Here is a 26,959-nt window from a genome sequence, read left to right on the forward strand (position 1 = left end):
GGCATGATAGTACTATATGGGAGGGGTGTGTGTGTGTGTGTGTGTGTGTGTGTGTGTGTGTGTGTGTGTTACCAGAGAGAGAAAGAGAAAGAAAGGAGGTAGAAGACAAGAGGAAGAAGAGGAGGAGAGAGAAAGGGAGAGATCTGACCTAGCAAGTCTTAGAAATTGGTGCCTTTGGGTCCTCTTGGAAAATAGGTTGCAAAATGTTGGCCCATAGTCCAGGGTTGCTGGTTTGTTCCAAACAAGAAACAGGACACCCAGTTAAATTTGAATTTCAAATAAACAATGAATGCTTTTTTTAGTATAAGTATATCCAAGTGTGTCCTATATTTTCTCTGGCAGCCCTGTCACAGCCAAATATGAACTATAGATGTATTTTTAAAATGAGGGAAATCTCAAGCTAGATTTTCAACCTCTCTTCAAAAAGCTAAAATATTTGGAACTCTGTAGTAGCTTCTTCTATTAAATAAAAAATATATTCTCCCATTGGTCATTGTCCTCACTACCATTTACAATTGTGTTACATCCAGCCAACTTTTATTTATTATACTACCTGCCTGGCTCCAGGTAGACGCCTTAAAAGAACAACGTTAATAGTTGTCAAATATATGGATGATAGGGAGGGATGCCTGTCCCCAGTTTATAGCTAGGGAAACTAAGACCCAAAGTGATGAAGTCAGTTCTTCAGGGACACACAGGTAATTAGTGATACATAAGGGACCAGAGCCCACACCTTCAGCCTTGTCCCCACCATACCAGGCCCGCTCCCCTTAGTGTATTCTTGGACTTTAGAGCAAAGCTTAAAAGACAAGCAGCTTTTAGGCTCATTGTGTGTAATAAAATACTTAATAATAAAAACTCACAGTGACTGAGTATTGCTCTTGGCAAAATTCTGTGCTAAACCTGCTAGTTGCTTGAACCCATTCAAGATTTGGTTCCATGATTATCCTCATTGTCCAGGTTTGGAAATTGGAGTGTAGATAAATTAAGCAACGAGCTACGCAACATTTCTCAAACTTGCCTGCAGATAAGAATCACTGAGAATGCTTTTTAAAATCCTTCAACTGCCTTAATAGGGCTTGGTATCTTCATTTTAGCAGGAGCCTTAACTCCCCCCCACCCCTATACATTTCTTAAAATCAAGGAAATTTGTGAATACTGTTTGTCAGTACTGTTTCAATGATCCTGACTTGTGATGGTCTAACTTAGGATTTTTTTTATTTTTACTTACAATGGTATAAAAGTGATATGCACTCAAAAGAAAGCATATTTTGGATTTTGATCTTTTCCTGGGCTAGCGATATGCAGTGTGTTCCTCTCTTGTCATATGTGGCAGTGACAGTGAGCTGCAGCCGCACAGTCACAAAGTGGTACTGTTACAGTGTATTGTGTTGTGAAGCTGGGCTGTTCTGTAGGTTAGGTGTGTTCAGTACATTTTCGGCTTAGGATATTCGCCACAAGTCAAGGAGCTTCTGCTTCCAGTAAGCTTGAGGAGAGGGAGCAGCACTTATTGGCAGCGACCCCTTTTGACCACAGATAGTTGGCATTGAAATGCAAATTTCAAATCCTTTCCACAAGTTGTGCCTCTCATTGTCTGAAATTATTCCTTCTGTCTGGAATTATTTCTTCTCAGAGCCAGCAGCAGCTCAGAGCCAAACCCTACATAAACAAAATTTTCTGAAATCCTTGGATCACATTGGTCATTTTTGTTTAGTTTTTGTGTTTGTGTTGCTTTCTAAACCCAAAAGTCCCATGTTTGGATTGGAACCATCATGGCTGTCACTCAGACTTTAGAAAGATTTTTCCCCACTGGCAGCTACAAGCCACAGATCAGAGTGCTTTGTAGAGGATCACCGTTGTTTAGAAGGGTGAATTATTTGAGTCCATTTTAGGAGCTCGTTATTTCTCTTTAAAGGTCACCAGATATGCATCTGTATTCATCCCTGGCCTTTGTACTCACTGCACTGTCTCTCACTGCATGGCATTTGACAAGTGTTATTCCCCACTGAAAACTCTCTGGCTTTGGTTGAATCTTCTAGAGTCATGGGAAAGAACCGTGACTCATTGCAGTGAGTGTGAAGCAACAGACCCCAAAAGCAAGGTTGTAGGAAGCGAAGGGTGAGGATGGGTGCTGTGTGAACAGGTTTCCCTTGTCAGCCGATGGGTGGGGCAGGTGGGCAAGGTACCCAATCATGATTTTCTTGCTAATTTGTTTATGGAAGAGATACTGTTACTATTTGACCAACGGAATCCGAAAAGACATGATTGCCCCTGAGGAGGACGGAGTGATGGTTCGGATTTCAAAGCTGATTTCTAACAAGCTGCTGACAAGTCCCTCCTTGGAACGCCTGCTGGTCACCCTTGTGGGTGAAACAGAAAATGACTACTACAGTAGCCTCATGAAAAGCATTGGTAAGGCTGGGCATAAACAGGGGGCTCCTACATGAAGGCACTGTCTTTCATTGGTTCCATTGAATATACCCCAATCATTTAAGCTTTAATTCAAAAGCTCTCTCACCCCAGCCACCATCACTAATGTCTACACTCGCTCTTCCTACTTTAGTGTACATCCACATTACCCATGGATCTTGTCAAAATGCATTCTGAGTCAGTAGATCTGTCTTGGGGCAGAGGTCACTATTCTACATTTCTAACTAGTTCCCAGGTAACTCAGATGAAGAAACACTACGAGTAGCAAGAACCTATTTAAACTTTGAAATCTAGTCCAAGATCTATATCTCCTCTAAAGCATTTTTTTCCCTCTTCAAGCCTTAGTGGTTCCTCCCTCCTCTGCATTTATAACACTTCTTGTTTCTACTTTCAACTCCTGCTTTGCAAGTTCTCCCATGCCTTTCTTTCCCTTTTGTTTTGACACTGGCATTGTTGCTTCATCTCCCATGGGTCTTGACTCCTTGTTAGACCACTAGCACTTGGATGTGATGGATGTATTATCGATTCTCCTTCCACTTCATTCTTAGCCACGTCTTGTACACACAGCAAGTCATTGGGAAACATTTGATGATGAATGAGTAATGTGAGAAGCATCAAAGTGGAGGTGTGATCCTAGTAGTTATACCTTGCTATCTCCTTTACCAAGTTGTTTAGTTTTTTTTTTTAAACTTTCCTAACTAGCTTTCTAATGATATCAGTTTTCTTGTCTACCCTCACCCAGAAACCAGCTTCCATGAACAAACATGTCAGGGCCTTTACTTCTAGCTCTGACTTCTTTCTCCAATTTTATTACCTTTAACTTCACCATTTGTACCTGATATTTCTGCCACAGCATAGCTCACAGACTCTTAAATAGTAGTGGTAGCACTTTACCTCCTTACACGCTGTTCCCTCTGTCCCCAGTGCTTGTCCTTTCTCCTCTGGTCTAACAAACTCCCATTCATTTATGACCCAGTACAAAAGTGACTTCTTTTATGATACTTTTCCCAATTTTTCTTTCCTTAGCATGTAAGAATTTGATTTCTAAATTTCCATTTGAAAATATCTGGTGATATCCATTATATTGATTTTTCAGGGTAACTGTCTTAATGTGAATAATTAATGACAAAAGAGCTATCAGCAAATACAGGTGCATGGTCATGCAGAATGCTAAATAGTGTAACAGGACTCAACCCGATTCTGAACGCTTCACACTGTGAACTTCCATTCCTTCTCCCTGTGAAATCTTTTCAGAAAGATAACAGAATAGAACTTTGGTAACCTTGCAAACAAGGGAGCATTTCCCAGTGTGAATGGAGAAAGGCTTAGTTGCCTTATGAGTTTGATGATAAAAGCACAAGAAGTTAAGCCAGATGCCTGTTATCCCAGAACTCTAGGAAGCTGAGGCCGATACTCATGATGATCACAAGTTCAAACCCAGCCTGGGCAATTAGTGACTTAGTGAGACCTTGTTTTAAAATTTAAAAATGAGCTGGGCGTGGTGGTGCACGCCTGTAATCCCAGCACTAGGGAGGCTGAGGCACAAGGATTGCTGTGAGTTCGAGACCAGCCTGGGCTATATAGTTCTAGGTCAGTCTCAACTACATAGTGAGACCCTGTCTCAAAAAAACCCTCCCCCCAAAAATTTGTTTTTAAATGAAAGAAAAAGGAGGGCCTGGGGATGTAGCTCAGCATGAAGGCATTGGTTTCAACCCCCAACATTAAAAAAAAAAAAAAAAAAAAGCGCAGGATGTTGAAGGTCACTACCTAATTACAGGGTATTTACTTTCTTGCTTCTAGTTGATTATATCCTCATGGATCCCATGGAGAGGAAGAGGCTCTTCATTGAGAGCATCCCCCGCCTTTTTCCTCACAGAGTGATCCGGGCCCCTGTGCCCTGGCACAGTGCCTATAGGAGTGCTCACAAGTGGAACGAGGAGCATCTGCACACGGTGAACCCCATGATGCTCATCCTGAAAGAACTGTGGTTTACAGAGTAAGAAGGGCCTCTCCTCCTTATTGTCCCTTTCTTTATTGCTTCCATGAGTAAACAAGCTGCCTAGGCAGGGCACAGATGGAGTAGCCCTGAACCTGCAACAAAATGAGATGAACAAAAATCTTAGCTCAAAATTGCAAGTGAACTATGACTGAGAACCCTGCATACAAGCTTAAGTGGCCCTTCCTTGTACCCCAGGGGGCCCCTAGAGCCTGTCTGTAAGCACTGGAGCATGCTGGTTAAGAGCACGTCCTGGAGTCAGTTGCTTCAGGTCTAGATCCTGGCTCTGCTGCTTCGTGGGTGATAAGGGTGTGCTCTGATACTTCTCCATGTTTTCATTCTCCCTGAATTTGGGGTAATAAGAGTTCCCACTTCATGAGGTTGATAGGAAGAATAAATAACTTATTTTACACAAAGTAATTAGAATTGTGCCTGATATACCTTAAGTACCCAGGGAGAACTGTTATTTCGCCACCACTTACCTACACTATGACATGTCTCACCCTAAATTATAATCGTGTATATACCTGTCTGTTTCTCTCCATCTATGAGGTGCATAGGAGGTTGGGTGTTACTCCTTATGAAATCAGTACCAGGACAGGGCTTATAAGCAGTCGTCTCTCAATTATATTTGTCAGTGACTTAATTGGCAACAAAATTTGTAAGAGTCCAAAATAGGTAGAGGTATCACTTTTTTTCACTTTCAGTTTTTAAAAATTGAGATATGCAGTTGACTCATTATACACAGAGGATCAGTTACAGAACTGCCAAAAGTTGCCAGAATCCATGGATGTTCAAGTCCCTTGTGTAAAATGGCACAGTATTTGCACTTAATTTCTGTATCCTCCCATATAGTTTAAATCACCCCGAGATTCCTTGTAATATCTGGTGTAATGTAAATGCCTTGTAAATAGTTGTTATACTGTTTAGAAAATAATGACACGAGAAAAGTGTCTACCTACAGGAGCAATTTGTTTCTCAAATATTTTTCATCCATGGCTGGTTGAATCAGCGCATGTGGATCCCACTGACCTGGAGGCCAGCTGTAATTCACATTCCATAAAATCCACCCTTTTAAAGTGCACAATGGTGTACTTTTTCGTATATTCACATATTTTTGTAAGCTTTTCCCCTGGCTAGAATATTTTCTCCATTCCATGAAAAAACCCTGTACCTATTAGCAGTCATTGTCTATCCTTCCTGTCAGCCCCTGGCAACCACTCATGCTTTCTGTCCCTGAGACTCGGTCTCTTCTGGACATTCCGTATAAATGAAATCACATAAAGTTGACCTTTTGTGTCTAGTTTATTTCATTAAACAATGTTTTCTATGTTCATCTACATTGAAGCATGTATCAGTACTACATTCCTTTTCATGGCTGAATAATAACCTATTGTGTGGCTATACCAAATTTTATTTATACATTCCATAGTCATTCCGGAAGAAGAGAATACCGGAGTTTGTGTTTGTTTGTTTGTTTATAGGCCCTTCAAGAAAGTGAGTTTACTGAAAGGTCAGGCTAGTTATCTGGTTAACTGCCACTTTCTGGGTTCTTAAATAGAAAAGTTAGAGGTAGGATACGTGTGCTTGATTTTGGTTGGCTGAACTTATCAGTGGCCCATAAATTTTGTTTTAGGAGGATCTCTGACTGAGCGTGTTTAGTCTTAAAGGAGCCTTGTGGTTTGGAGAACTTATTTGTCTAATTTTTTTCTCACAAATTTACTTATATCTTGAAAAAGAAATTAAGAGTGAAATCAGCCAGAGCCCATCAGTGATAAACATCAGAGACCACATTCTCTCCTCTGAATTAAATTCTCAAGGCATTGGAGGTACCAGCCTGAATCCTGGGTGGTGGGGGAGTAATTTTCTAAGCAGGCAGAAGTGTATATAGAGTAATAATTTGTAGAATTGGCTACTGAAGCTACTGCCTGGGTTGTGGTTCTTGTTTGATCACAAATTAACTGTGTGATTTCTGGAAAAATTAATCCCTCTGTGACTGTTTTTGTATATGTTGAGTAAAATTGTTTAGAGAAGTGCTTGGCATACTATGCCCATGCAGTAAAGCTATTACTTTAAATACAAACATGCTTATGTCCTCAAAAAAATTAACCTAGGAATTAATGAGGAGTCACTCTTAGAGCTGGTAAAACTGCCAGGAGCTCAGTACTGAGAAAATAACCAGGAAGGAAGTGCACATGGGTTTAATTTGCTCATGTAGCAAAGGTAGTGGATCAGTGAACCTGTTGATTCTACTGAGAAGAAAAAATTCTTGACATTAGTTTTCATACTTCTCTGAGGAAGATTAGGCAGAGACCACCCCCACAGTGAACTAAAATCAGTTAGAAGACTTTTGTCAGTTTAGTCCCCAAACTCAGCAATGAGAAAGATTTGTTAAGAAAATGACAGAGAGCGGTTTTCTTATGTGGTCTGCACTATGTAACTTAAATTCTAAGGGAAGAAAACCTGAGAGGTCTTAGAGATCAGTGAAGGTTGGAGCTTGACAGATAGAATGAGGGTAACAGTCTGAAGAAAAGTAGAAAATCCTGGTCTGGCCAGTGTGAGATTTTTGTTAGGATTCTTTTAAAGATGAGTAAAATGGCCAGGTGGTGATAAGAGCCGTCCTCTGGCTATTAAACACGTGTGGCAAGTGGGGTCCTCAGGGTTCTGGCTGCTTCTGGCAGTGCTCTGTACCTGGCCACCACGAAGACCAGGTTCATCACCTGCATGGAGGACTAGAATGTAGGCTTCAGGATTTTTGGAGGATGAGGAAAAGTGTCATTAAAGTGGAGATGAACTAAGATGAGCTAAAGATTGGGCATAGATCCTTGTCCAATCACTTTGAGAAATGATAGTGTTTCTGGCCCCTTAGCCAGAGCAGTGTGCACAGCCATATATCATGGATAGCCTTTGCTACGATGGTGACATGGGAGCCAAGATTTGAAGGTGAGGAAGTTAGCACTGAGGATATTTAAGGGATAACTGCAGAAAGCAGGCAGTGCAGAGGACCCACGCATAGCAAGCAAAAGTGTCCAGGAAGAACATGAACTGGGTGTGCATAGTGGAAAGGTCTGGGGGAGAAAGCTGCTCAGGAAGAAGAGAGCAAAGAGAGGAAGGGGCTGGGGAGAAAGATACACCCTTCCAGGTCATGTCCCTGCCCCCAGTGACCGGCCTGTATGCAGGCCCCACCTCCGAATTGCCTACTCAGCTGTTAAACTCATTAGTGCCCCCCAAGAGCCAATCATGTTTCCAGAGCCCCAGCTCTGAGCACAGAGAGTTCTGGGGGGCAGTCTAGATCTGAACCATAGTATCTTCCTTTGGACCAGCCATTCTTTCCTCAGACTTCCAGATTTTCCAGATATAATACATCTTACTCTGCTCTGGTTTCCTTTCACTGAGAAATGAGAACTTGTGCCCTTTGAACCTGTCCTGCAGAATTTGTTATTAGTCATTCCACTTAGGAAGTTTTTCACTCTCTTTTGCAGATTTAGAGACTTCAGGTTTGTTCGAACAGCAGAATTGCTGGCAGGAGAACTTCCTCTGCAGCCTGATGAGTACTGGGATGTGATCTGCAAGCACTGCGCAGAGGCGCGCCAGATTCTCCTCAGCAAGTCAGTACCTGGCCTTGGGATGGGGCTATGTCACGGCATTGCAAAGATCAAAAACTCTCTGCAGTGAAAACTGGTGTCTCATCTGGGCGTCACACAGTTTGCTGACTTCTCACTGACATCCTTTTCTCTCATATTCCTATCTACAAGCAGCCTCATGATGAGCTTCTCCATGCCTTTTACTCCCCGGCTCTGACTCTCTTTCATAAACCTCTCATTATGCTCTTAGTGAGGGTACCACTGTCATCTCCTCTGTCTGAATCCTATGAACCTCAATGGGTTACAGGAAAGTGCATTTGAATGACTGATATTCAGATGGTTTATGTATACAGCCCCCTGGTTACAAGGTTCATTTTTCAGACACTTAGTTTTTTCATCCTTTCGCAAATGCATGTGAGACCATATCTTAATTTAGAGAAATGACTTTAGATAAAATGATGATACTAATGCCCACTGATGGGTTTTTATTATCAGAGAAAAGGTATCTATGTAACAGTTGGCACATAGGAGGTGCTTGATAAATATCTTAATTATTCCCTTTAGAGCTATTACTATTACTAGTTACTTTTTGATTGCTAGAGTAGTACTGTTTTAGCAATCAGAAAAGAGACATAATAGGATGAAATGGCCAGTGGTTCCCATTGGGAATTAGAAATTAGGAAAGAGAGAGGAAAGACACAATGAGGCACTCCTTTCGGTTGTCTAGTTTTTGTTCACAACGCTCAGCAGCCATTGCCACACTGAATTTTCTTTTCTCAAGTTTACTTCCTTTTCTCCTCTTTCTGTCTTTTCATCTATAAAGTCTAAATCAGGTACCACTACTAGAGAGAGAAGCTGGACCAAAAATTCTAGTTCCCTATGCTCCTTCACCCCAGTCTCTGATTATAATGCAGGTTCTGCAGACTGTTGCAGCTGGACATACCACCATGTCCCCTGTCCACTATGTATGGTCAAGAGAACAGTCTCTCAACTCAAATACTGTTTTTTTCCAGGAAAGGGGTCTTGACAGGTGAAGTGACCAAGAACATGAAATGAATAATTTCCAAGGCTGCTTAGTGGGAAGTGAACTATCTGCCTCATCACAGAGAGCAGAGGGAGGTGGCTGAAAGGGGTCCCTGAAGCTCAGAAAGCTACCTGTATGGATGCCTGCCTATGTTCACAGGTGGATCCCCACTTGTACCCAGCTTTTTGTCTCATGGAAGGAACACTGGGTCCACTTTGCTCCTAAGAGCGACTATGACTCATCTCGAAATATTGAGGAATATTTTGCTTCTGTTGCTTCCTTCATGTCACTCCAACTCAGAGAATTGGTCATCAAGTCCCTTGAAGATCTCGTTTCCTTGTTCATGATACACAAGGTATGTAGGGGATCAGCACACAGCTCTCTTGAAGGAAACTAGCCACTTTGGACTAGGATTCCAGCATGGATATTCTGAGCTGTGATCTAGGCCAAAAAGGAAAATTCTGGATTTGAATACATATTGGGTGATTATTGGTTTATAAAAATTATGTCTTTAGTACACAGTATGCTTTTGTGAGATATTTACCCACTCTTAAATTGGTAAAAATCTATGAAAGTAGAGAGGTTATAAAGAAAATTAAAGGAAAGATTACATCAGATATAATACATACCTCTTACAGTGTGAGTGTGGTCACTTTTTTCCTCTATGGTATAAGAAACAAATAGAAAAAAACTTGCTATGATCCTTTGGTTTGATATTTAAGAACTATGCTCTGAATTCATTGAAAATAGGGATTTTTGTTTTTTGGCCTTTGAAAGAAGACCCTCCACAAACAAAAGGCTTTTTTGACCCAATTAATAACTTTTTTCATGGAATTACTCAAGTGAAGTCAAAATAAAACGTTAAACCATGAGGCATGTCTGTAATCCCAGAACTCAGGAGACTGAGGCAGGAAGATCTCTGCCAATCTGAGGGCAGCCTAGACTACACAATGAGTTCAAGGCCAGCATGAACCACTTAGTGAGACCTTGCCTCAGAAAGAAAAAGTATGAAAGCATGAAATCCTAGCTTTCAAAGCATCAAAGCACCTCGGTTTAGATAGCTGAGGGATAAAGGAAAATTCTTGTAAATTTTATACCATGTGTATATTTCACCTTAGAAAAGAGCAATACAATTTTTTTACTTTGTATTTTTATTTACTTTATTTAATTTTATTTATTTATTTTTTTGGTACTGGGGATTGAACTCAGGCCTTGCGCTTGCAAGGCAGGCCACCGAACTGCTGGGCTAAATCCCTGCCCTACTTTGTATTTTTAAAATTAATTTTATGTTATCACATTTGTTCCAAGCAATGCAGATTTAAAATTATCTGATTATAAAAGATTAAGCTCTAAGCATTTTTCCAAATAAAGTACAAGTGAATAATTGACTCTGCTCAGAAAAGGTAGAAATCAATGTTGCTGACTTTTGACTACAATATTTACACTAGAGAACCACTCTATAGTTATTGTGGTAAGCATCTCCTTTGCTCAGCAGAAGAAACCCAGTTGTGCACAGAAATTTCACTCTAAAATGCCACACAAAGAGAAAAGTCAAATATTTATATGTCTGAGGGAAGGAGGAATTTATGAGTATTTGATACACAGTAGATGTTCAATAAATGTTTATCAGTCTTCCTTAAACAGATCTAAAAATCTCCAAAATCAATTATTTGGACAAGTCTTTACAGCTTCCCTCTGGAAATTTCTAGGCACTGTAGTTTATGAAAGATATCTTTTGTTTCTAGCTTTTGTGCGTAATCAAAGGTACCTCTACATCAGTATTTTTGTTGTAGGTAGGTTGACCCTTGAGTACTTGAAAGACTCATTTCAGATGGCTTATTAACAATGCTATTTGAGGAATACAGGTAAGTATTCATACTTTTGGATCCTGTCAGCAGATTTTTATTGAATACCTCATGTGCTAAGTGCTGTCTTAGGAGGAAAGAGATGGATGAAACATAAACTTTGTCTTCAAGATTTAGTTTAGAATAGAGAAGGAAAGATATGTATGTAAGTCCCTTCAAAAGACAAAGATAAAATACCATGCAGGGGGTGGAAGTATGGAAATTCAGACGTGGAGGGAATTTTGTGCAGGTAAGGAACTGGGAGGCTTCCTAGAGGAGTGGAACTTTGAGCTGAATTTTGAAGGATAGAAAGGATTGAGAAATTAAGTGCGGAAAGAACTAAGCAAAATAAATGATACTGAATAAAGGCTCTAGGAAAGGGAGACAGCATGAGCTCAGGGTGGGGTGTAGGCTATCCCAGCTCATATTTGAACAGTACGCAATTAACACGCATTTCCTTTTCTGGTGACAAAGTAGCACTATGAATGCTTAACATTCACTTCCTTGACTTTGAAAGGTCCAATTTTATGGTATTTGCCATACCTTATGTCTTCTTTTTTGTCATTAAGTTTATTGGTACTTTTTAGGTAGACAGTATAATTCCATTCATCATTGGGATCTTGTACCTTTACATGACGTATCTTGGTTCTTATTTTTTCCCCATACCCCGTCCCCCTTCACCCCCTCCATCCTTCCCCATTTACAAAGACTTTGTTTCCATTTTATCCTTTCACATAATTTTTCTATTCCCTTATTTCCTTTCCCCTACCCTTCCCACTTCCCCTACTACTTTAGCCCTTTTCTTCCTATTTCACATTATCAGTTATACAATTTGAACCTTATTTACACTTTTAGTTTTTCAACCAGAGAAACTATTTGTATTTATACATGTGTGTCCTATTTATTTCACTTAAGAGTATGCCATACCTTATGTCTTTTGAAGGATGGAAATGATTTTGAGGAGCCGTACCAAGAGATGAAGTTCTTTATACCTCAGCTGATCATGATCAAACTTGAAGTCAGTGAACCCAGAATTGTCTTCAATCCATCTTTTGATGACTGCTGGGAATTAATAACCAACTCTTTCTTGGAAATTATTAAGAACTCTGATGGGATCCCCAAGGTACAGTATTCACTTAATCATTCATTTGTATTTTTCTTTTTGTTTCATACAATATGTTAAAATGGTTGTGCAAGACATAGCAATGACCTGGAGAGGTTCTACAGTGAACCCTCGAATTATGACTGCCCTGACATATGAGCAACATGGGTTAATTAGGTTAATGGAATATTCACATGCCTCTTGTTATCCATAGTGTGTACTCAGATAAACATCCAGATCTCAGCTGTATTGACTTACAAGCAATTTAAGTTACAACCAGCCCTCAGAAACCTCAGTTAAGGGTCCTCTGTATTTTATGACCAGCAATCTTGTCCAACAAGAGATAAATGGATGAAGAAAATGTGATATGTATACAGAATAGAGTACTATTCTGCTATAAAGGAGAAACTTGAGTCATTTGTAAGAAAGTGGAGACCATAATGTTAAGTGAAATAAGACACACAAGCTTAAGTATCATGTGTTTTCTTTTATATGAAAAACCCAAAATTTAAATAGAGAACAAAATAAAAGATAGATAATAGGAAACAGTGAGACAGCTCTTTTGAAAATGGGAAAGGGACCAAGAGATGGAGGGAGAAGAGGAGGGGAAAGGAGAGGAGGGAGTAGAAGGAGATGAAAAATAAGTTGAGATGTGTTATATACACATACCAACTCCCCATGAGGAATATAGTCATTATGTATTGAAAACTTGTATTAATAAAAAATAAAAATAAAAAATACAGTCTTTCCAGGACCTGGAATAGAGACACCTGGAAAAAACAACTTAGTGAAGTGAAAAAGAAGTTGGGCTCCAGGAATCAAGAAAAAGCTGACAGGAGAACTAGAAACTAAAGCGAAATTAGAGAAATTGAAGGCAACACACACACAAAAGAACAAAGGAGTCTGGAATGCCAATCCTGACTTCAGAAAAGGAGATCTTTCCCAGTGGGAAAGATCTTTGTCTCTGCAAACACAAGGTGAGCCCAGAGAAGGCCCAAAGTCCTAGGGAGAAACAATAGACTGGCATTACTGGCCCCAATGAAAGCCCATGGTTATTGTAAGCTACAAGTACAATATGGAGTTTTACTCTGAAAGTGAATCCTTCTGCAGGGCATGCTAGAGTTGGAGAAGAAATTCACTGCAGTGTCTGAATTGAGAGTGATATATTCAGAAGCCATTTTGGAAAAGGATTTATTTTTTGAGACTGATGTACTCCAATAATCAGAAATCACAGAACAACTTCATTTCAGGATCTCTGTGGTCACCTTACCACAGTAACTGGGTGGGAGATGGCCACAAGAAGCAGTTACAGGAGAAGAGGTGGGCTAGTCCCAGATTCCCTGAGAAATTTAATCAGTGGTTAAGGTGTGAAGGACACAAAGACTGCACCCTTTGGGATGAGAAAACCAGACCAACTGTGATTTTCTGAGAGGACTGGTTCTAAAAATGCTGACATTAAGTCAAATGGACTGTTTGGTCCTCACTGTCTACTTCCAGCACAGATCTCAGTGGTCTATTTGCTTTTTCTTTCTGCCAGTGTGATCAAGAATATGCCTTGGCTTGGATGGTTGCCACATCCTGGGGTGTATGGACAGAGGAGGCTCTGGAGTAAGGGATATACCTCCTGAGCTTGTTGACATAGAGCTTGTTGGTGATAGCAGTGACTTGGGAGACACAGTAGGGCACAAACACTTAAGAGTCACTAGAGTGAATATAGCCCTAAGGCAGACAACACACCATTGACTGACCAGGCCCAGTGGGAAAGGCAGGGGGCAATTCAGCATCCACACAGCATGGAAACAAAATAGGCTCTAGTTGTGACTCAGTATCCCCCACCCATATTTGATGGATACCTCAGGCCCTGGAAAGAAATCCCTTACCCAAACACATGAAGAAATTTTTTGTTTTTTTGTTTTGTTTATTTTTTTCATAACAGTTGCTTTTTGTTTTTAGCCTTTTATTTTTCTTTTCTTGTTTGTCTTTTTTTTTCTGTTACTTTTACCCAATTCTATTCCTTTATTAGATTATTTACTTATGAGTACATATTTGCAGTACATAATTTTTACATTCCTTGTGTGGGGGTTATACATGTACATAACACTTTTTAATTCCCCTTTTTATCTTGTTTCCCTCTCCTCTCTCCCCACTAATCCTATTAACTTCCTTTTGTTCTTTAATCAGATTTTAAATCTCACTTTTATTTCTTCTTTCTTGTCTTCCTTTTTTCTTTTTCAAATTTTACTTCCTTACTTTTCGCCTTCCCTTACCTCTCCATCTTTATTTTTACTATTAAGCTTTATTAACTTTTAGCTATTTGGTTGGCTACGATACTATTGCTAAATTCTTTTCTATTGTGAATGGTGGTATAGTTGTTGCTTTTAGTAGATACTTACTATATGTCAATAGTTTGTCTTTGTGTCTACATTATTGCAGATCTCTTTTCTATTGTTAAGGATGGTATAGTTGTAGCTCTTAGTCATTCTTATGATATATCAATAACTGATTTGTCTTTGACTCTATTATTATTGTCAAGCCGGGGATTTAGCTCATTGGCACTGCACCTGCCTTGCAAGAGCAAGGTCCTGAGTTTGATCCCCAGTACTGATGGGGAAAAAAAAGAATTCATACTATTATTGCTGGTTTCTCTTCTTTTGTTAATTGAGGCATAATCATTGCTTTTACTTGGTTTCCACTGTATGCCAGGATCTCCCTTTCCTTTGTATCTTCAACATTACTGTGGTTCATTTTCTCCTTTCTGAGTGGTACTGGGGATCAAGCCCCCAGGAAAAGGTTGAACACTAAGAAGACCCCCAAATATTATGCTGAATATGTTGAAAGGGATTATAAACACCAAAACATAACCAAGCCCAAGGATATATCATAAGGAAGCATAATCTAACTAAAGAGATTGCCACAGTAGGGACAGTTTCTCTACCCTACCTCATCTTCAACCCACAGCACAAAAACAATAGAAACATGAGAAAGCAAAGCAACAGAATGCTTCCAAAATTCCTAACTTCCCCAAAGCTGATCTCATGGACACTGAAGAAGGGAAAGATATAGGCAGAGAACTCAAAAATAAAATGATCAAAACAGTTGAGGAGATAAAAGAAGAAATATATAAGTAAATGTATATAATGTTTGTGAGATCAAAGAACTTAAACAGATAACAGATTTTACTAATAAAGTGCTTGATGAGCTTAAAGAAGAAATGAACTATAAACTAATTGAGTTAAGCAATACACTATAGGACATGAATGCCCATTTCAGAAAAATTCAGTGGACGTCACCAATGTTAAGTTATTTCTAACAGAGTGTCAGAAATAGAAGACAAAGTGGATGAAGTAGATAAAAAAACTCAGTGATACCCTAAAAATGACAAGATACCATGTAAGCTAGATCCAACAGTTGCTGGATGATTCAAAAATTTCTTAAATCCAAGAATTACAGGAATAAATGAAAAATTAAAAGATGACTCAAAAGGTATAAAAAGTTGTTTACTGAAATCGTAGCAGAAAAATTTCCAAATCCAGGAAAAGAATTCCATATTCAAGTACTAGCACCATATAGACTCAAAATAGCCATGACCGGAAAAGTACCTCTCCAAAACACATCATAATAAAAATTCCAGAAATTTAACAAAAGGCAAAAATGCTAAAAACTGAAGTAACAACTGAAAAACAACAAGTAATCCATAAAGGCAAGCCTATCAGAATAACTGCAGATTTCTCAGCCAAACCTGAAAGGCCCAGAGAGTTTGGATCGAAGTTTGTCATGCCCTAAAAGAAAACAATTGTCAACTCAGACTTTTATACACTGCAAAATTAGCCTTGAAAATAGACAAGTAAAGACTTTTCGGGACAAAAAAAATCTTAAATGCATTGCAAAAAGTATTTAAGGGAATACTAAACAGAGACAGGGAGGCCACCAGCAACAAAGAGCTCAAAAGAAAGTATACATCTAACTAGGAGAGTAAAGAAAAGGAAAAAAAGAGGATCAGCAGTGAAAAAACAATGCAGTGACAGGATTCAATAAACACCTTACTGATAAACACTTTTTAAAAAATGTGATGTAATTTAATTTAATTTTTTTCCATTGAGTATATTGGTACTTTTAAGGTATACAGTACAGTTACATTCATCATTGGGATCTTGTACCTTTACATGATGTATCTTGGTTCTTTTTTCCCCCCTATACCTCTGCCCTCCCTTCACCCCCTCTACTCTTCCCTATTTACAAAGACTTGGTTTCCATTTTCTCCTTTTCTCATAATTTTTCTTTTCCCTTCTTTCCTTCCTCCCTACCTTTCCCACTTCCCCTACTCCTTTAGCACTTTTCTTCCTATTTCACATTATCAATTATACCATTTGAACCTAATTTACATTTTTAGTTTTTCACACCAGAGAAACTATTCAGTATTTATATATGTGTGTCCTATTTATTTCACTTAAGAGTATGGCCTCAATATGTATCCATTTAGCTACAAATGACTGTAATTTCTCATTCTTTATGGCTGAGTAATACTCCATTTTATAGAAAAACCATATCTGCTTTATCCAGTCTCCGGTTGATGGACAATTGGGCTGTTTCCGAGTTTTAGCTATTACAAAAAATATGGAATGCTTCATGAATTTGTGCATCATCCTTGCACAGAGGCCATGCTAATCTTCTCTGTATCATTCTAATTTTAGTATATGTGCTGCTGAAGTGAGCACAGTAGAAACTCTTAATGTCAATGGTCTCAACTCCCTAGTCAAAAGACACAGTTTGACTAATTGGATAAAAAACCAAAATGCAGTTCTATATTTCATACAGGATATATACCTCATCCAAAAGGAAGTTTATAAACTGAAAATGAAAGAATGGAAAAGATATTCCATTTAACTAAAGCTTAAAAATAAGCAGGAGTAGCTATTTTATTATTAGACATAGCAGACTTCAAGCCAGAATTGATCAGAAGAGACAAAGATGCCTGGTACTCACTAGTAAAGGGAATAGTTCAAAAGAAAAAGATGATATGGGTAAATATCTATGAATTGAATGTTGGCACATCCAACTTCATAAAACAAAAACTGTTGGACTTAAAAAGGACAGACTGACACCAATACAATCATTACAGGGGACTTTAATACCCCGCTCTCACTATTAGTTCAGCCAGACCAAAAAGAAATCAACAAAGAGACATCAAAGTCAAATGCCATCACTGAACAAATGGACTTAACAGATATCTGCTGAGTGTTTTTTCTAACAATACAGATTTTTCTGAACAACATATGGAACTTTTTTCAAAATGGATCATATCTTAGGCCAGAAAATAAATACAAAAGAATTGAAATAATCCTCTATATAATATCAAGTAATAGTGGAACAAAGCTAGAAATCAACAACCAATGAAACCATGCAAACACATGGAGATTAAATAATACATTATTGAATAATCAATGGTCAGGGAAAAAATTAAAATATATAGAATCAAATTACAATGGAAGCATAACACATCAAAATCTGTGGGGCATAGTGAGGGAAGATTATAGCTGTAATTGTACACATAAAAAGAATAGCAAGATCCTAAATAAACTGATATATCTCAAGGTCCTAGAAAGATGAGTAATCCAAATCTGAAATCAATAAAAGGAAAGAAATTATAAAGATCAGAGTGGAAATTAATAAAATTGAGACTAAAAAGCAATACAAGGGATTAATGAATCTAAGAGTTGGTTCTTTGAAAGGATTGGAAGGGCATCTCGAGATAGGGGAAATGAGAGAAAGGAGGGAAACAAAAACAATCACAGTTCAATATATATATATGTATATGCACCAGTTCCCCCTGTACCTATCTCGATGAAAAAAGGGCCAGTATCTCTTCTCACGGGAGAATTCTGTCCCTGGAATGCCAAAGTAAAACAATACACAGATGCCAGCATTGAAGGTGATGACAAGGCTAAAGAGTCCAGGATCAGAAAGCCTTTCAAAGAAAGAATCAGGGAGAGATCCAGAAAATAATTGTTACAATAGTTACCTAGAAAGGACTGGACTGCACTCCCGGGCATAGGAGAATGGCAAAAAAAACTACCTTCTTTTTTTGATGGAAGATTTCTTCTCAAGAGATGATCCATTGTCCTGCTCACGTGGGACCTGTTGCATGGCCTGGGGCACCGATTGTGCTGCCCAAGCCATTGCACACTCACCATTGACCAATGCCAGTTTCTCCATCTTCTTGCCTTCAGCCACTGTCTGCAAATGTGGCCCCTGCAAAGAAGTTGCACATCCAGTGTTTTGAATACCTTTGGGTATTCAAAGATGGCAATGATCATTTGTATTCTCTTTCTCGCCTTTCTAAACTAATGCATTCTCACCAAAGACATATAACTTAGGAAATCAGTCTGAAGATCTTTTCTGCAGTCATTCACTAAAAACTGTCTTAGCAAAGAGGGTACTAGGAATTTGTGGGTCCCCAGCAGAACTTTGCAGCCTGCAGGAGTCATGCAAATGATAACATGCTTGGAGACACAAATGTACCACTAAGAAGTCGGAGAGTTTCAGCTCTCAGGAAAGATACTCTTAGGGCCTTATGATCATAAAGTCATAGCTTTGGTTCCCTTGAATATTAACAGATGAGAATATGGCGGTTCCAAGAGTAGTAGTTTACCTAGTGTGTTAGATAGAGTCAGAATTAGAACCTGTGTCTCCAGTAGCTTTCATTAGAGAGGAAAGTGAGTACTGAGGGAGAAGAAGGAGCACATCACCACAGTATTCATTTAATCACACAATACTGTATTCATTGAGCATTCACTAAATGCCAAGTTCTAGCTAGACTTTGAGCACACAACAAAGAAGTGAAGTAATGCCCAGGTTCTCATAGCACTGTTCCAAGTCACACCTAGAGCAGCTCATCACACATTCATCCATTGTAGGTGATAAGTGCCAAGAAGAAAACGTTCAAAAAATGAGGTTTCTATAGGGAAAGGGACCAAGATTCTCTGAAGAGGCCAGGAGGATTCTGAACATAAGAGACTTGAAAGGAGCAGGGAATTAAAAGTAATCCATCCAAGAATGAGAGACGGGGGGGGAATGGAGGAAACAGCAGGTTAGTTCCAACATTATGGAAAAAATATATTTTTTAGTTTATTGGTACATTTTAGATATACAGTAGTTACTTTCATTATTGGGATCTTGTACCTTTACATGACAGGTCTTGGTTCTCATTTTTCCCCCTTATCCCTGCCCTCCCTTCACCCCCTCCTTTCCTCCCCATTAACAAACGCTTTATTTTCATTTTTCCATATTTTTTTTTCTTTTCCCTTATTACCTTTCCCCTGCCCTTCCCACTTTCCCTACACCTTTAGCCCTTGTCTTCCCATTTCACAATGTCAGTTATCTCATTAGGAAGAAATAGTTTTTTACAGTGGTGCTGGCATTCCTGGAAGTGAGCCCATTGCTGGAGATTTTGCATTTTGGTACTATCTTACATCTTGCCTTCTGCTCTTTAGGTGGAATCTATCCTATTCCCAGAGTTGAAAGGATATAACCTGACCCTTGGAACTGTTAACATGAATGAAAAACGTAAGAAATAGTTTTTTACAGTGGTGCTGGCATTCCTGGAAGTGAGCCCATTGCTGGAGATTTTGCATTTTGGTACTATCTTACATCTTGCCTTCTGCTCTTTAGGTGGAATCTATCCTATTCCCAGAGTTGAAAGGATATAACCTGACCCTTGGAACTGTTAACATGAATGAAAAACGTGTTGCTGATTTTGTGGATCAAACATTTGAAGTATTTCAGAAAAATCAAGTTGGCCCCCACAAGTAAGTTGTAACTTGTCTTTTTGTTATAAATAATCCACCTGTCAACAAAAACAGGCTCTTCCTCTTGAGAAAAAGAAAAGTTTATTCCAGTTAACAGGAACTAGAAATCAGAAGATTTTAGCAGCTAGTTGGAAAAAGCGAGTTTATCACACCCGTGTGTGGATAGGCTGACAATGGGAAAGAGATTTCATCCCTGAGAGGATGGGCTGACACCAGGGGAGAGAGACATTAACATTTAACTGGGAAAGGAATTAGGCTTCTATAGGCATTGAAGGCTAAGGAATCTGGGGTGACATATTTATGATTTAGCTGCCCAAGGATGGTCTGTTCAGGGGTGTATACAATTACTGGACTTTTCAGGGCCAGGGTGTTATAAACCATATTTTTTAGTCCATTTACCTCACTTACTACAACACTGCTGGTCTTCGCTAAAAGCAGCCTGTTTATTTTTCCTGTTGCTTTAGGGCAGGCCTGACACTTTTGGTACTGATTGTTTTTGTTTGTTTGTTTGTTTGTTGTTTAGTTGAGGTCTTTCTATAATGTCCAGGTTGGTCTCAAACTCCCAGATTCAAGTGATCTTTCGCCTCCGCCCTTGAGTGTTGGGACCAATCTGGCCTGGAATTGTTTTTAACTATCATCAAATAGATGATAGCTGTTGTTACACACATAAAGCATATACATAGTAAAGAATAGCCAATACTTGCATGAGTATTACCATTCATTCCTGTTTTACAGGTGAGGAAGCTGTAATTTTCTCAATGTTGTACTGCAAATAAATAGGAAATCCAAGAATCAAATTCATTTAGAGGTTTATCTCCATTATCTAAAAGCTGTGGGACCAGATAGATTTTGACATTTAACAATTTCTGGATTAAAAAAAGTCATTTAATGCATCTGTTATATACTGTGCTGTAGCTTCTACATGGTCTAGAGCAACAATACTCGTATTTCTGCTGTGAAACCTACAAATATTCACATCAGTAACCTCCATCCATTTAGGTGGCTTTCTGCCACCAAATGAATTTTGGTGCAGGTTTCTTCAGAGCTTTTGGAATTTGGAATGGAAGAAAAGATTTATCTGATTCCCTAGGCCAAGCTCTTTCCACATCACACTCTAGAACATCCTGCGGTTGTTCATATGAACCTTAGTTTGGGGTGATTGTATATGTAGCTTCCAAACTGAGACTTTTAAAGAATGAAAGGCGTATTGTAGTAGTTTCCAGGGGATAACAGCTGCAAACTGTAAGGTCAGACTGACGCACGATTGAAGCAGGCAAAGTCTAAGCAACATGAGATGAGTTTATTGCCATCTGGGTGCAGATGGGCTAAGGGTGAGGAGGCTGTTGGCACTGAGAGGAGGGTGTGCATGGTTGTTATAGGGAAATATGGGTAGGGTGGGAGGTGCTGGTTGAGACAGTGGAAAATTTTAGAGTCCTGTGGATGATGGGCCAGGGGCTGTCTGATAAACAGGGCTGTAGTGAGAGCAGCAGGGTGGCTGCTGGTTTTATCTCTGTGCTTCCAAGGATGCAGGTAGCAGGTCTGCTTGTGGGGTGGGGGTTCCCTTCTGGTTGGGCAGAGGTCTGTCTTGGGGGAACTGTTTGTCTCAGACAAATCAAGACATTTGGTCATCTTAATCCAGTGTTTCTTGACTGCTCTGTTAACATTTTCAATGGGAAAATTCTATATCATGGAGGGCTGTCCTCTGATTAGATGTTTAGTGGCATCTCCTGCCACTACCCATTGTGTACTAGTAGGAACCTCCTAATTGTGACAACTAATACTGTCTCCAAACATTACCAAATACCCCTGCTAGGCAAATTACTGCAAGTGGAGAAAAACTGCTAATCTGATCTGAATTTGATTTGAGGACTTCTCTTTGATGCTTCTGTTTTCTCTGTTCAAGGAGTCTTATACATTTACTTTGTTTTTTATGGACTAGCAGTTATATGCACTTCTATTTGTATCTCAATTTCAAAGTCTCTGCTATTCTTGCCTACATTTGAAATATACCTCCAGGTCCTACTGTGTTGATTCTACTTACTTAGCATCACTTTGTTTTAATTTAAACACATCCTAGAGGGCTGGGGATTTAGTTCAGTGAATCTGGCACCGGCCTCAAAAAATGCAAGGACCGAAATTCAAGCCCCAGTACCAACAAACAAACAAACAAAAAAACAAAAAACAAATGGGCTGAGGATTTAGCTCAGTGGTTCTGCTGCCTGCTTCTCAAGTGCAAGGACCTGACTTCGATCCCCCGTACCCCCCAAAAATCCTAGACATATCCTCTAATTTTGGGAAAATCTGTTTCATTATTTTTACATGCTTTGAAAGCAGAGAAACTTAATACACTCTAATTCCAAGTTTTCATCTTAATAATCAGACATAAATTTTGGAGCTGGAAAAGAGAATGAAAACTAATGTAATTGTACATTCATTGTAAGTCAGTGTACTACTAAAGTTAGGACTTATAAAATCCTATAAGGTACCAATGATTGTTTCTACTTAGAATTGAAAAAACTGACTTTTGAAAAAGCGAAATAGCTTGTCTAAGTTCATAGAGTGAAGAAGTGACAAAATTGGAGTAGGAATTCTGAGTTACTAGTTCAGTGAACCTTTTGCTACATTGCATTTCTCTGTCCTCATTTGAGTTAATTTTTTATGCTGTTATCTATTTCAATTGCCAATCTGACTCATCTGATTTGTTAACCTGTATTTGTGTGTTTAACATCATGTTCTTCAATATGGAAGATACTTAAATGTGTACAAAAAGTATGACGACTTACTGGATAACACAGCAGAGCAAAGCATCACTGAATTCCTGAAAGAAAATCATGAAATTGAAGATTTTGTGATGGTAGGAGATGCCACTTGATATTTCATACCTTGATGACATATACTACAGTCAATCCAATGAGTAGTCAGTTTGTTTCCATATTGAATTAGTGTGTTGGTTGGGCTTAAGGGTGGGAGTAGAGGCTCAAAGGCAAATTAAGTTACTGAATGTGCTCCTTTTTACAGAAGATCGATAGCATAAAAAAGCGGAGAAATGAAATTGCATCCATGCATATTACTGTGCCTTTAGCCATGTTCTGTCTGGATGCCATGATCCTAAATTATGATCTCTGTGAGCGAGCACAAAATCTTAAAGACCGTCTGATTCAGTACCAAGTGGATGTAAACCGCAACACCAACTCCAGGTATTATAACAGTGCAAATAGCAATGGTATTAATGGGAAAGTGACCAGCATGTGTGCCTTCCAGCAATGACCACACTGAACCTCTGCTTCAAGTTTTTCTGCCCCTGAGTAAGAGTGACAGGAAGCTCAGGTTCAGGCTGGGAAGTGAGCAGTCCAAAATATTATGTAGGGATTGAAACAGGATGATTGAGAGCATCCTTTGACAATTTGTCTTAGATCCTGCAGTCTTTGCTTACTCCTTCTTCCTTCCTGTCCTCTCTCTGCACCCCTCCCTGCTCCTTTCATTCTTCTCTCCCTCCCTTCTTCCTTTCTTTTTTCTTTCCTTGCTTCCTTCTTTTACCTTTATGCCTTTCCTTTCTTTTTTCTTTCCTGAGGATTGAGCCCAGGGCCTTCACACTGAACTACATCTTCATCCCTTTTTATTTTATTTTTTTGAGACATCAACTTGTCCAGGCTAAGCTGAAACTTGTGATCCTCCTCCTGCTTCGGCCAACTTCTGTTGAAGACTGTCAGTTATTTGCTTTGCGAAAATATTCAAATTATCCCTGTAATTTTATTTTTCACAGTCTTTTTTTTTTTTGTACCAGGGATTGAACTCTGGACCTTGCACTTGCAAGGCAGGCGCTAGAACCACTGAGCTAAATCCCCGGCCCTATTTTTCAGTCTTATGTTAGAGGTGAGCAGTTAGATATAGTGGTCCCAGTAGTTGAAAATAGCTTTCCATCGCCATGGAACCTGCAGCACATAAAGATAAACTTGCTGGTGAACTGTTGAGATGTAACTACAAATGAATTTGGAGCGCCACTTTAATGTAAAAATGTGAGAGATGGTTATTGGTAGTGATGGTATTTTTTGTTATTATTTTAGTCAATATGGATTTTACCCATGAGAGTGAGGTTTATGTTAAAATTATGGCAACTTTAGAGTCAGTTAACAAATTCAGATCTTGACTCTGGCAACTATACTCCATTTAAATTGGATAAAGTGGCTCTGACTTCCTTTCTTCCATCATTAAAAGTAGATAATAGCAATACCTAATTCTCTTAAGTATTAGATGAGATAACATATGTAAATGATTAAAATGGGGCATGGCACTTGTCAGGGCTGAACACGTGTCACACACGATTACCATTACTACTTTGTTATCCCTCGGCAGAGGTGTGCATGTGAATGTTATGCATGAGTATCTGCAGGTAAAGAAAAGGTGGAAGCCATTGTTCTAGTCTCTAATTAGGAATCGTGTGAGTTTAACATGATGAGTCATGCTAGCAACAAAGTCATTTTAGATGATGAGGATAATGATGGCCTTTCTTTTCTGCAGCATTTGTAAACAGTACAGCGCCATTGCAGACAAAGTCAGCGAGATTCCCACCAACACTGAGGAGCTGGTAGTCCTCATTGAATTCTTAAGGAAATCCAGTGATGTCACTGTGTTCAAACTCAGGAGGCAACTTCAAGATGCAGCTGAACGGCTAGAGTTCCTGATGGACTATGCAGACTTGCCTCGTAAGTCCAGTGCCTTATATGCACATGGATGTTTATATTTTAATATCTGTGTATGACATACAAAAATTCTGTATTTATATTTTTAGGAATAAGGAGTTGGAAAAAGGAGAGATAGGAATTCTACCACTAGATATCAGGAGTGCTGCTTTTCAAGAGTCCCTATATGCTAGAGGCACTAAGTCCTTACTCTTGTCCTCAGGAATTTGAGTCACACAAAGGGAATCATGTTCGATAAAAAGGAGACTTGGCCTTTTGCTTTTGCATTTTGTGTCTGTGATATACTTGGAAAAGTCACTTCCAATGCAGGAAACTTCTTATAAATTAGTAGATTTTTACCTTTGTATAATCTTAATACATACTATCTGTGTGAGTGTGTGTGGGTGTGTGTGTATTACTGAGGAATGAACCCAGGGCTATGTCTTCAGCTCTTTTTTATTTTTTATTTTTGAGACAGTCTCAAAAGGAAACCGTAGGTCTTTGAATTGAGCAGAGCTATAATGAGCAGGGCATCTAGCATTGATACTATTACTGCCATTTAAACAAAAGGGAAACTGAGAAGGGGAAGATAAGACAGTATGAAGTGTGGAACCAGAACTTCAACCCAGGTCTCTGCCTCTACTCAGACCTAGCTTAGGAAGACAGTAAACAGAGTAGTTAGCAGTAAACATAAGCTTTGCAGTTGATTAGATTCCTATTTGAATTGTGCTCTTCTGCCTTTTAACAGTGTAATCTTGGCCACTTGGCTTAGCCACTTTCGTTTCCACTGTAAAAATGGGCATAATACCATTTGCCTTCTACCATGGCCTCTCAGAAACTCTTAATAAATGTTTGCTAAGATTCATCCACAGTGAGTCTGTCCATTCATTGCCACTCCAACCCACTTCTCTTGGTCTCTTGTCCTGCCAAATGGATTCCCCTATGCTAAACAGTGTTCCAGAACCAACTGTGTGTTTTTTGCAGAAGAAGATATCGAAGTGAACAGCACTCTGTTCCTCTGGCCAGATCAGATTGAAGACATCTTTGAAAACAGCCGAAATCTTCTTCTTACCAAGAGGGATCAGGCAGAGATGGACCTGATTAAAAGGTACTGGGAGAGTCTGGGTGCGTTTGGGAAATGAGATCCAGCTTCATAACCCCCTCATCGCAGGTTCCTGGTTCTGTCGAGAGCCTCCTACAGTAATGAGTGGGCGAGGGCTGGAAACAGTCAGCAGAGAAGGAATTTCCGTTTGTTTCCCACTGAGGGATGGTCTCTTGACACCCACTTCACTGTAGTAACCACTGCCAGTGTCTTTCCTCCCTGCCTTGAATAATTGGAATTTGGTAGAGCAAAGAGAAAAAAGAAAATATAGTAGGAAATAATAACAGCCTCCACAATAATACAGTAATAGCAAAAGTGTCAGTCTTACATTGGAGAGCACAGATCTGTGAGATATCAAGACAGGGAAAATAAAGGCATGGTAGGGGACTGAGAAATTGCCTGTTTTGTAGCTGGTCTTGGTCAATGCTAATGTGGCTGTAATTATTGATTTATTTGACTATTTCATTATTTGTCAATTTGATGGCTATTTGTTATGATTTTTACTGTGTGCTACACTCTGTTCTAGACGTGTGTGTTTAGCTCCTCAATGAAGATTTTAACTCAGTAACAAGAGGAAATATAGACTTACTGAAAATCTCACAATGTCAAGTGAAGGTCAAGTGTCATGCACATTACACACACTCACACACACACACACAGACACCCATCCCAGTTTGTATCACTTTGATTATGAACTGCAGGTTCATACCAGTCATCACTTCTTCTTCACATATGAAATCTTCCACTGCCACACTTTAGCTGCCCTAATCCGTGCAAATACAAGAAAGTAAAAGGGTAGATTTCATCAATCTACACAGATTGGGCTTTTGTACTGACAGCAAAATGCATTTAGTTTCTTCCTTGAAAAGATGGCCTAGATCTGCTCCTCAGGGAGAGTAAGAAAAATGTGCCTCTTTTTCTACCTATAAGCTTTTCTTCCCTATACCTAAATGGATAGTTTTCCAGAGCCAAGAACTTAGCCAGATGGGTGGAACTGATCTATGTTTTAATTCATAGACTATTTTAAAGCAGGTTTAGATTTACAGCAAAATTGATCGAAAAGCACTAAGGGTTCCCATACCCCATACATACAGATATAAAAATTGCCCCATGGACATGATTTTTATGCCTAGCCAGAAAGCAAAACAGTTTTTTGTTAGATAATTGAACAGGAGCAGATTTCGTCACCTCTGAGCCCCAGTGTGCCTCATCTGCAGTGTGGAATAACATTAGCGCATTAGACTGAAGGTTGAAATGAGATTGTATTCACATGGAGCCTTCCCCAAACTGTTGGCTTCCTCCTTTCTTCTTAACTTCCAAACCAGAGCTTTACACTAAACTTGCTGGAAGATAAGTTAGGCAGAACTCTTGAAGACATTGGCATAGGAAAAGA

At 39.2% G+C, this 26,959-nt stretch overlaps 2 protein-coding genes and 1 non-coding gene across 3 annotated transcripts in view; 1 reads left to right on the top strand and 2 right to left on the bottom strand.

Moving 5' to 3' along the window:
• Positions 1-26,959, bottom strand: part of Tmem159 (transmembrane protein 159) — a 97,494-nt gene that overhangs the window by 35,465 nt on the left and 35,070 nt on the right. The window lies entirely within an intron of this gene.
• Positions 1-26,959, top strand: part of LOC104850788 (dynein heavy chain 3, axonemal) — a 56,310-nt gene that overhangs the window by 10,717 nt on the left and 18,634 nt on the right. Inside the window, exons 7-16 of the mRNA XM_033758736.1 lie at positions 2,223-2,412; positions 4,231-4,426; positions 7,909-8,034; positions 9,194-9,389; positions 11,822-12,001; positions 19,649-19,785; positions 22,534-22,639; positions 22,804-22,982; positions 24,304-24,488; positions 25,449-25,572. Of these exons, the coding sequence (XP_033614627.1) occupies positions 2,223-2,412; positions 4,231-4,426; positions 7,909-8,034; positions 9,194-9,389; positions 11,822-12,001; positions 19,649-19,785; positions 22,534-22,639; positions 22,804-22,982; positions 24,304-24,488; positions 25,449-25,572 (1,619 nt within the window). The remainder of the gene's footprint in view (positions 1-2,222; positions 2,413-4,230; positions 4,427-7,908; positions 8,035-9,193; positions 9,390-11,821; positions 12,002-19,648; positions 19,786-22,533; positions 22,640-22,803; positions 22,983-24,303; positions 24,489-25,448; positions 25,573-26,959) is intronic.
• Positions 16,589-16,695, bottom strand: LOC117284157. The gene has a single exon (XR_004515257.1). It is a non-coding gene; the product is annotated as a U6 spliceosomal RNA (small nuclear RNA).

The sequence above is a fragment of the Fukomys damarensis genome, unplaced genomic scaffold (assembly GCF_012274545.1).
Source record: "Fukomys damarensis isolate Sample0158 unplaced genomic scaffold, DMR_v1.0_HiC HiC_scaffold_34, whole genome shotgun sequence".
In the NCBI taxonomy this organism is placed as follows: domain Eukaryota; kingdom Metazoa; phylum Chordata; class Mammalia; order Rodentia; family Bathyergidae; genus Fukomys; species Fukomys damarensis.